Source organism: Ranitomeya variabilis, chromosome 1 (genome assembly GCF_051348905.1).
Source record: "Ranitomeya variabilis isolate aRanVar5 chromosome 1, aRanVar5.hap1, whole genome shotgun sequence".
NCBI classification, from domain to species: Eukaryota; Metazoa; Chordata; class Amphibia; order Anura; family Dendrobatidae; genus Ranitomeya; species Ranitomeya variabilis.
In genome coordinates this window covers 114,300,136-114,311,696 of record NC_135232.1, presented here as the reverse complement: position 1 = coordinate 114,311,696, position 11,561 = coordinate 114,300,136, and the positions used below count along the sequence as shown (strand labels likewise).

The 11,561-nt window shown below is 39.5% G+C and overlaps 1 protein-coding gene across 3 annotated transcripts in view; it reads left to right on the top strand.

Moving 5' to 3' along the window:
- Positions 1-2,109: 2,109 nt before the first annotated feature.
- The window catches only part of TMEM171 (transmembrane protein 171), a 60,397-nt gene continuing 50,945 nt past the window's right edge, over positions 2,110-11,561 (top strand). Inside the window, exons 1-2 of one of the 3 annotated variants that reach the window (XM_077287842.1) lie at positions 2,110-2,225; positions 4,976-5,639. In XM_077287842.1, coding sequence (XP_077143957.1) covers positions 5,012-5,639 — 628 coding nt within the window. In that variant the 5' untranslated portion in view covers positions 2,110-2,225; positions 4,976-5,011. Of the gene's footprint in view, positions 2,226-2,245; positions 2,316-2,342; positions 2,526-4,975; positions 5,640-11,561 lie in introns of those variants that run through there. The other 2 variants (XM_077287853.1, XM_077287849.1) reach the window with 2 other exon arrangements.

Below are 11,561 nucleotides of genomic sequence, written 5' to 3'. Positions count from 1 at the left end.
ACAAGGCAGACCAGCGAGTTGCGGAGGCAAGGTAAGAACAGAAGAATATACTTTTTTTTAACCCCTTCCATCATCTCATGGCAATCAGGGCAGTTTCGATTTGGACCAAGGCCAAGCTGTCAGCTAAACGTAAGTAAATTGTCCAATTTGAATTCTGGGAGATTCACTCGTCTTTACCGGTCACCAATACAAATTACATAGATTATAACATAGGACTTCTAGACCTGATGAGGCGGGTTTATGTACTATGAAAATCCATGTCAGAACAACTATATAATACTTTCTGAAAGTTTTGGCCACATTCACATGTTCAGTATTTGTAAGCTAAAACCAAGATCGGGTGAAAAATACACAAGTGGTGACTTTTCTATTATACTTTTCCATAAAGTGACTGCAGATGTTTAGCCTAAGGCCAGATAACACTTTAACATCACAATTATCTATTTATTCTGAAATGTATTTCCCCATTAGTACACCAGCCTCATCAGGTTTAAGAAAGCCATTTAAAAATGTATGCAGTTAAGAGTGTGAATTCTGGTGACAAATTAGCTCTAAGAGTATTTGCACATGGTTTTGACCACAACGAAAAAAACATTTCTAGGGGGAACTGCTTCAGGAGTTTTTGGTGCAGAAGCTCTCAGAATCCTCATCAAAAATGCAAAACTCCTCAAAAGGAGTTTCCGCTCAGTTTCTGCTCGGAAAAAAATGAACATATTTTTGAAGAGTTTTAGAATATTTTTTTTTTTCTTGAATTGTTTTTTTGTTTTGTTTTTTTGCAGCCTTCTGATTGGACAGAACCTAGCCTGGAGCATTTCTCATCAAGTGACACTTTAAACTGACCTGCAATTTTTATTTTTCCTACCAGCCATTTTTTGAAAACCTGAAGTGGGGGATAAAAAACAGCAATGAATATATTTTACATTGATTGTTAAAAGACTGCATGATGTTGTAGGAGAAAAGTATCACTTGCAAAATTGTGCGTCTGACTGTAATGGGCATAGATAGTGGAGGCGAGCAGCTGTGGGAACGTCCGTGTCCCATATCTTGACCAGTGATAAGGACAACAATATAGGCTCTATTTAGTACGGTGGCCTATGACCCTATGGTGGTTTAGTATTGTGGCCTATGACCACATGGTGGTTTAGTACAGTGGCCTATGACCCCATGGTGGCTTAGTATTGTGGCCTATGACCCCTTGGTGGTTTAGTACGGTGGCCTATGACCCCCATGGTGGTTTAGTATGGTGGCCTATGACACCATGGTAGGTTAGTATGGTGGCCGGCCTATAACACCATGGTGGTTTAGTATTGTAGCTTATGAGATCATGGTTTAGTATGGTGGCTTATGACATCATGGTGGTTTAGTATGGTGGCCTATGACATCATTGTGGTTTAGTATGGTGACCTATGACATGATTGTGGTTTAGTATGGTGTCCTATGACCCCATGGTGGTTTCGTATGGTGGCCTATGACACCATGGTAATTTAGTACGGTGGCCTATGACACCATAGAGTCATATACCAGGAAGAGGCCTAGGTTAGAACTCCACGATGAAATATTGCTTGCGATGTACCTTGTATAATATGAACGCGATGTGCCTTGTATAATATGTACGCGATGTGCCTTCTATAATATGTACGCCACTAAGGCTACGGTCACACCAGCAGTATTTGGTCAGTATTTTACCTCAGTATTTGTAAGCCAAAACCAGGAGTGGAACAATCATAGGAAAAGTGTAATAGAAACATATGCACCACTTCTGTATTTATCACCCACTCCTGGTTTTGGCTTATAAATACTATGGTAAAAAAAATCACCAACTACTGAGCGTGTGAACGTGGCCTAATGTAGGCACTATGGGAACGGAAATCACGAATCAAACTGTAATCCTGGCTGACATTGCACGTTTACTGAAAAGATAGACCATTTCTCCTTCTCTCCTGGATAACATACAGGCTTGGCCATGAATCGCTACAGCCCATAAGCCTTGCATTCAGGCTCTTGCATGTCACTTGTCTCCTTTATGGCTGACGGATGCGTTATGACAGCTTACACTGGTTTTATTGTACTGCTTGCACCACCCAGGTGACAGGTGATTCAGGTGCACCTGGCTGTGCTATTGGTCTGTGGGTGGGGAGCGCCCGTCACACACCCTGTGCAGCAGTTCTGCTGTGATCAGGCGTCACTGCCCACCTCTACTGCAGGGTGCGGAGCGTTCACCTCAGGTAAGAGGGGATCACACATTTTCTACTTGGTTCCTGTTTAATGATCAACACCTGGTTCATTTCAGCACAGCACAAGTCCTGGGATATAAGGTCTGTCCTGAACCAGGAACCATTTACTGTTCGCAGAGGAAAAACAAAAGCCAGTCGTTTGGCAAAACTTCACTTGATATGTGCCCTTTACCCTGAGCCATGCTGCGACACAGATATACTGTGCTGTCTGTCTCAGATATCTTATGGAATGTTGAATTCTGCAGCCAAATGTTACATGTGATTGTACTAGAACTGTGCATTTTCTAGCGGGTAAGGTGGCTCCTCTTATAACTTTGTGCCAAGTATTAGGAATCTCATGGTGTATGGAGAATAAATTACATAGGATGCTGCAGTATTTGGTGTACTGGATTATTATTATTACGGTTTAAAGTTTTTATCAGAACATTAGTGTCTTTCTGAAAAATTGCAGATACAGAACATAAAGTGTCACAGGGGCATAATAAAGCCTCATTTTAAGGTTAGTATTTACCACCATGATGCACTGATTACCTGCGGTTCCACCTTACCTTCAGGTACTTTGGTGATCAGGTACAACCGCAGGAATTTGGATTTTGCAACCTTATAGTAAATGCCTGAAACAGCCATATTCTGGTAACGAACTATAAAACGGGAGCATAGTCCAACTCTGGCGCTGAGCAGTATGTAGAACTGTAGCGGACCCCAATCCCTTTTGTGGTCTATTCAATAGTCAGAAATATGTTTTAATAAACCAAAGGAATTAGGAGACTTTTGGTTTCTTAACAATGTGACCCAAGTTAACCCATTAAAAATACTATTACATCTCTGTCGCAAAGACTTTATTCACACACAAGTATTTTTGATCAGTGTTCCATCAGTATTTCTATGCCAAAACTAGGAGAGTATACAAAACACAGAACAGAAGACAATTAGAGATGAGCGAATATACTCGTTACTCGAGATTTCTCGAGCATGCTCGGGGGTCCTCCGAGTATTTTTTAGTGCTCGGAGATTTAGTTTTTCTTGCCGCAGCTGAATGATTTACATCTGTTAGCCAGCATAAGTACATGTGGGGATTCCCACGTATATTCGCTCATCACTAGAGACAATCTTTCATTAAATGTTTTTCTGTGCAAGCTGCACTGCTGGTTTTGGCATACAAACACTGATGCAGAATACTGACCATATGCTAATATGTGATATGTAGGACATGGCAGTGACATTGCTGTGCAGGGCTAGATCTATGGAGGCCCTTGTCAGTTTACTGTACCTCGGTCTTGTATCACCTCTGTTGTTCGTGTTACATTACATTCCTGCAGGAAATAGATTTGTAGATTAAGCTTTTGCTTCATTGTGTACATAATCCAAGAATCCAAGTGGAAATGTCAGTGACTTGTTTCATATAACAATACATACCCTTACATTACAGTTTACATCAGCTCCTGATGTTGCCGCCGCCTAGATTCATGGTATCGAGGAGCTCATTAACTAAAGTCCACAAATGCTAAACCTTTTTGTCCTGGAAATCCAGTTCATGAACAACTCTGGATTTTGGATTTTAGCATGCTGTTAAACACAGAGGACTTTAGAGATCCATATACCTAGTATGCGGGATAATTTGTAGACTGATGGGGCATCCCGGTGATGGGATCTCTGGAACCTTGTCTTGAGTAGCGTGGGGGTGCACATGCTCGGCATCCGCACCATTCATTTTCAGTGGTAATGTGCTCTGCTTTCCCTGACATCCCATAGGCAATGAATAGAGCAGAGATTGAGTATGCATGTCACCGTTCCATTCAAGATGAGGCTGCAGAGCCCCATTCTTGGGGATTCAAGACCCTGATCTCGGAGTCACTGTGGTCCTAAAAGTCTAAACGCTGAGATCAACAAGTTATATCCTATTCTGTGGATTGCAGATAACTTGTGATTTGGGGAATAACCCTTTAATTGTATGAAACAACTATTACAGGTGTGTTGTACAATTTCAGCTTTTCACTTATTCACAGGATCGATGATCTGTAACTGATCGCTGGGAAATCCATCACTGGTAGTAAGAGCTGTACTTGTACAGATGCATCTTACAAAATTAGAATATCATCAAAAAGTTAATTTTATTTCAGTTCTTCAATACAAAAAGTAAAACTCATATATTATATAGAGTAATTACAGAGTGATCTGTTTCAAGTGTTTATTTCTGTTAATGTCACGCCGCATTGATGCAGTAATTGATGCAAAAGGAGCCCTGACCAAGTAGTGAGTGCAGTTACTGAACATACATTTCAGTAGGCCAACATTTCAGATGTTAAAATCATTTTTTTCAAGCTGGTGTTTTAAAGTATTCTAATTTACTGAGATAATGACTTTTGGGTTTTCATTGGCTGTAAGCCATAATTATCAACATTAACAGAAATAAACACTTGAAATAGATCACTCTGTTTGTAATCATTCTATGTAATATATGAGTTTCACTTTTTGTATTGAAGAACTTAAATAAATTAACTTTTTAATGATATTCTAATTTTGTGAGATGCAACTGTAGATCTCCCTCACCATAGACAATAATTGGAGCTGCAGTGAGCATGAGCAACTACTATTCAAATGGGGCATAAAGGACCCTATTCTCTTGATTGGTGGGCAGCCAATCGGTGGGACACCCAGACATCAAAAACCTATAACCTATCCTATAGTTGTAATTCTAGGACCTTCCATTTTTAATTTCTTTCTAATCATTTTTCCAACAGATCCCTTCTCTTTGGAGGAAGGTGACCAAACCTGAAATGGAGACCTCACATTGCTTCAGGCATGCGACAAGCAGTTCTGCCGCAATCAGCAGGCTTATATTCTTTATGTATATATTTGGAGGGACCCTCTTTTGTGCTGGATTCCTTTTATCGCTCTATGTGTTCCAGGCGTGTAAAGTTGGTGTCCTAAATTACTGCTCCACGACTTTTAAAATAGTGGGACCTTCACTTTCTGTGTTGGGACTGGCTTCTGTTGTGTTGGCAAAATCTAGAGCAAGATTTGAGGCCTCTAGAAGGCCATTACCGGAGGGAGAAACAGATCCGGACCGTTTTTTTCTCTTTGGAGAAAGTCGCCAATTTTTTCAGTGTTTAATATTTGGCTTTTTGTTGGTGACTTGTGGAATACTTGTCAGTATTTTGGGTGCCTGGATACCTGGTTGTAAAGAATCTTTTCCAGATCAAAATATTACCGGCCCAATCTCACAAACTAGAACATGTGGACTCCTGTCTCTTCAGATTTTGGGACCTGTGATTATTCTGATTGGATTGGGTTCTTTTGTGATGGGTCATATAAAAAAGAAAACTCGTCGTCAAAGCCATGATGATCTGGTTAATGAAGAAGAACCTCCGACACAATCAAACGGACAATTTCACGTTACTGTTGGTGAGTAATTTCTAAGATTTAATGAAAAGAAAATCTTGAATACACAGTAGAGTCCTATAAGACATACCCTACAGCAGCCTCAAGGACTGTGTGGTCCTTGAGGCTGCTGTAGGGTATGTCTCTGACTATTGGCAGCAAAAACTTAAGCAAGATGGGAGTGCTGATAAATGCAAACAGAACATGAGAACAAATCTATCAGGACTCTAAGGTTTACATGTCATTAAGTCCTCACAAGGCAACATTGACAGAAGAATGAGAGAGGTAGAAACAGCTGGCTTCAATAATTTACTATTTTCTTGTGGGAGGCAGCCCATGGAGCAGAAGAGTCCTGAAGAGCAAGGAACTATAAGTTATTGCAATTAATGCATCAGATTCTTTCTGGGATCTAATTCACTTTGGGATTTGATCTGCTCTCTCATAACTTAGGGGTATGTTCTGTGGTCTCTCTAAAAAAAACAACTGAGTGGTCTGACATCTGATCTAATTTTGCCGCTCAAAAGTTTGCCAAGCAGTGCAACATTTTCAGGTTACTCCCGGATTTTGTCTTCCCATAGTCCAGCATTACTCGGTAGCACTGGGCATCTGATTAGGTGCAGCACTGGGGGCACTTGTATTGTAGAAGAATCTGTATGTCGGTGTTAAAGGTTTGTGTGTTGCTGCAGAAGTAAGGGGCCATAGATGTCTAGATAGCAAACTCTGCAGTTGCTAGGAGGTCCGGGTTGGATGGAGAAGAAAGGAAAAGTAATTCAAATCATTCAGCTTTGAGTCCCCTCATTTAAAACAACTCTGTCAGCACAGAATGACTGTTCATACTAAGTCCTGCCCCTCAGTCTTCATGGGGGCAATTATTTAAATTCACCTTCCCATCCGCTTGTTTTCCTTCAATCTCGACCCCCCTTATTTGATTGTCAATTCTGGCTTCACAAAGCAGAGATGCAAGGAAAACAATCAGGTAGGAAGGTGCCCTTAAATAATTGGCTCCGCAGTGAAGCACCGGGTGCCTGTACTTGGTTTGAACCCCCATTCTGTGCTGACAGTCCCTTTAATAATATATTGTCCTGTATCATCTGCGGTGTGACTATGCTCTGCTGAACTTGTATACAACTAGTAACTGAGCACTGTGGTCACTTTGAATATTATCAGTTAAAAATTTTAGCTGCAGGGATATCTGAAAAAATGATGGTATATCACAATGATAAGCCACCACTGTATGATTGGTGGGGTAACAGCTTGCACCGTCACAGATCTTGGTGGAAAGGAAGGGGTTAAAGTGCTAATTTGCATTCTTTTGTATGTTTTTGTTCCACATTTTGAATTCCAGCCATCCGCCTATTGCATGCTGAAAATATAAGGTTTGGTTTCTGTGAATTTGTTAGACTTTGTCTGACACTTTGAAATTAGCAGATGGTAATTCCAATTAAGTTTGTCAACGAGTAGCGTATTGGAATAAAATTAATATACTTTATTATAAAACTTTAAAATACAAAACTGACTAAAGTTCAAACCAAATACTCAGTGGTATTCACACACAAGAATGAATTCAGTCCCTTCTATCCTAGTTGGGTAACTGTGCTAATGTCCAAGCAGCACAGTGACTATCTATTATGCCAGTACACTCTGATTATGTAAATATCAGGATGGATAAGGATCTATAAAGCACAGTTGTGTGTGAAATCCACCTAGGTACCTAGGTACGAAAATAAGGGCTATAATATTGCATACCTGGCTACTGGATATGACTGCCATTCATATCACGCTTTCCGCAATGAGATCATACATTCGTATCTCTATCAGCATAATACAGAAATTGCATAAAAAATGGCTTGACCACCGCAATCAGATCTGTATGCCTCTAGTGGACCCTGGGTTAAGGCTGCAACCTATACCTTCATAGGTCGCTGTGCAGCACGTATACACAGGTATTCATAGTATGGCAAACATAGAGAGGGGAGTCTTTGGACATTAGTAGGGCAGTGTTTACTCATATATCAGTTTTCTCCATAGTTATGTCCAACTCTGTAACTCTCTTTAAACTCTCTTAATAATGCATGTATAAATCAATGCAACATTTTCAGAATACAAGGAAAGGTCTCACCCAATTTTGGTGGCGGTGTATATCCCCGGCTCCTGTATTCCCTCCTAGTAATCGACGATGGACTCTTTTCCTTTTTAAGCCTCTCTTCTCCCGACGCGTTTTGTCACAACTCATCAGGGAAGTACCTCGGGATGTATGCGATTCCATGTTGCTGAATAAATTGCCATCATATGTTGAATCGCATGTACCTTACTCAGACATCAATACGTGGTAGATGGGTATATAGAACAATTGGCTCACAAAGAAAAAATTATAGCTTTTAAAAATTAGCTTTTATTTCTATTACAATAAAAATACCCATAAACTAGAATACACCTGGCCAGGCCAGAAAATTGGTCAGACACTGTTACAACGAATATGAGAACTATTTTATATGTTTTATACTTTGTATGTTTAATAAAATATTGTGTGTATGTGTGTGTGTGTATATATATATATATATATATATATATATATATATATATATATATATATATATAATATATATATATATATATATACACACTGCTCAAAAAAAAGCAAACACTTAAACAACAGAATATAACTCCAGGTGAATCAAACTTCTGTGAAATCAAACTGTCCACTTAGGAGGCAACACTGACAATCAGTTTCACATGTTGTTGTGCAAATGGAATAGACAACACATGGAAATTATTGGCAATTATCAAGACACACTCAATAAAGGAGTGGTTCTGCAGGTGGGAACCACAGACCACATCTCAGTACCAATGCTTTCTGGCTGATGTTTTGGTCTCTTTTGAATGTTGGTTGTGCTTTCACACTCGTAGTAGCATGAGATAGACTTTACAACCCACACAAGTCGCTCAGGTAGTGCAGCTCATCCAGGATGGCACATCAATGAGAGCTGTGGCATGAAGGTTTGCTGTGTCTGTCAGCGTAGTGTCCAGAGGCTGGAGGCACTACCAGGAGATAGGCCAGTACACCAGGAGATGTGGAGGGGGCCGTAGGAGGGCAACAACCCAGCAGCAGCACCGCTATCTTAGCCACTGTGCAAGAAGGAACAGGAGGAGCACTGCCAGAGCCCTGCAAAATTACCTCCAGCAGGCCACAAATGTGCATGTATCTGCACAAACTGTTAGAAAGGCCACACACACTACTGAGCATCATTTCCTTGTCTTGAAGCATTTCCACTGAAGTTGGATTAGCCTGTAACTTCATTTTCCACTTTGATTTTAAGCGTCATTCCAACTCCAGACCTCCGTGGGATATTAGTTGTGATTTACGTTGACCATTTTTAGGTTTTATTGTTCTCAATACATTCCACTACGTAATGAATAAAGGTTTACAACTGGAATATTTGATTCAGTGATATCTAGGATACGGGATTTTAGTGTTGCCTTTATTTTTTTTAGCAGTATATATATATAGTGCCTTGCGAAAGTATTCGGGCCCCTGGAACTTTTCATCCTTTTCCCACATATCATGCTTCAAACACAAAGATAGCAAATGTAAATTTTTGGTGAAGAATCAACAAGTGGAGCACAATTGTGAAGTTGAACGAAATTTATTGGTTATTTTAAATTTTTGTGGAAATTCAAAAACCGAAAAGTGGGGCGGATTTCGACGGGAGGAAAAAGACGGAAGTGTGAAAGAGGCCTAAGGCCTCTTTCACACTTCCGTCTTTTATGTCTCGTTGAAATCCGTTGATTTTTGAAAAAACAGGATCCAGCAAATTTTTCTGCTGGATCCTGTTTTTTCCCATAGACTTCTATCAGTGACGGATGGCCATCCGTTTCATCCGTCGTGCACTGGATACGCCGGAAAATTGCTGTCCTTCGGGCAGAGAAAACGTTCAGAGGAACGTTTTTTCTGCACGTCGTAAAATCGCTCAGCAACGGGTCCTGCGCTGCCCGTCGTCGGCTATAATGGAAGCCTATTTCTAGTCAAGGGAAAATCTCTCTCTCCCTCTCTCTCTCTCTTTTATACATTCAAATTCTGGCAGTGCCTAATTCGACGCATCCGTCAGGAAACTGGATGTGTTACATCTGTTTTTCACTTTTTAAGACAGCCGTCAATACGTCGCATCAATGCATTCTGACGGCCACCTGCCGACGGATGTGTGAAAGAAGACTAAGTGGACAGTTTGATTTCACAGAAGTTTGATTTATTTGGAGTTATATTCTGTTGTCTAAGTGTTCCCTTTATTTTTTTGAGCAGTGTGTATATATATATATATATATATATATATATATATATATATAGCCCTTGCTTAAAGCGTTTTCTTCTTGGAGTATACACTTTGCTATGCTTTATAGCTTTTCTCTTTTGGATAAATGTTTAGGTGTATATATTTGCCTGATACTTTGTCAATTTTTTGCTGAAAGTAATATTAATGCAGTTTTCTTTTAGACTTATTTTTCTGACTCTTGCCTCTTTGTTGACTCAGATCTCCATGTAACAATCGGAAAACTAATTACTAATGACTCCTCAATTTGACCCTTAGACTTTACAAGTACCTGGTACAGAAAACTGATAAAAAAAATAAAAATAATTATCTTGTTATGGATACATGCTGTAATTACACCCAACACCTATAATTACTTCTAATTGTTGTTGGGTGACATAACCGGACCATCTAATCAGTTACATAACAGGCTTGTTTGGACACAGTGGTGGCAGAGTTTTATCTTACAGGGTTGTCTCTTTTTAACTCCTTAGTAACCGGGCCAATTTTTTTTCTAAATCTCACGTCTGTCGCTTTATGTAGTAATAACTCTGGAATGATTCAACATATCCCTAACATGGTACCAAGATATATATCTTTCCTGTATCAAAATATCCCAGTGATTTTGAGAGTGTTTTTTTCGTGACACATTATACTTTATGATAATGGTAAATTTAAGTTGATCTGTTTTACATTTTGCTATAAAAATATCAGAAATTTGACCAAATTTTTAAAAAATTTGCAATTTTCAATTTTTAAATGATTATCGGTTTAATCCAAACAGTCATACCGCACAAAAACAATAAATAAATAACATTTCCCTCATACTTGCTTTACATTGGCACCATTTTTGAAATCTTGTTTTATTTTGTTAGCATTTCAGAAGGATTAATAATATAGCAGTCATTTTTCATTTTTTCAAGGAAATTTACAAAACTTATTTTTTTAGGGACCTGTTCAGTTTGGAAGTGACTTTGTGGGTCCTATATATTGGAAACCCCCAAAAGTGATACCAGTTTAAAAACCGCACCCTTCAATGTATTCAAAATTGCTTTCAGGTAGTTTATTAACCCTTCAGGTGCTTTTTCAGGAATTATTGCAAATTGGCATAACAGGAATGAAAAAGTGTATTTTTAAATGTTGATAACTTCTGAACAGGTCACTATAGCTGGCAGACTCTAAGGCCGGTATTTGGTCGTTAACTGCCATGGCAAACATCAGGACCACACAATCATGATCTCTGGGTGCCAACGGGGTTGAATAGGAAGCCCCCACACTCTGTCAGCCATTTAGATGCTGTATTCACTATTGACTGCATCTAAGGGGTTAAACAGATTGGGACGATGACAACACTGATCGTGGCTGATGCAGCAAGTTGTCAGCTATAGTGTACAGCTGACAGCTGCTGGATTGTTACCTGTATGGGGAGGATATTCTCGTATATCTCAGGTCCGTAAAAAGTCGTATTGGCTGTCATTAAGGGGATTTATATGTAAAATTGCAAAGTGCTTGTATAAGAAAGCAACTATGCAATTTAGCTCTTATTATTTTCAAAAATGGACATATTTTTAATCTTATAGGTTACAGCTCGCGAAGCTGGAAGAATGACTGGATCCATCCAGCATCGGTGTCGTATATTCTC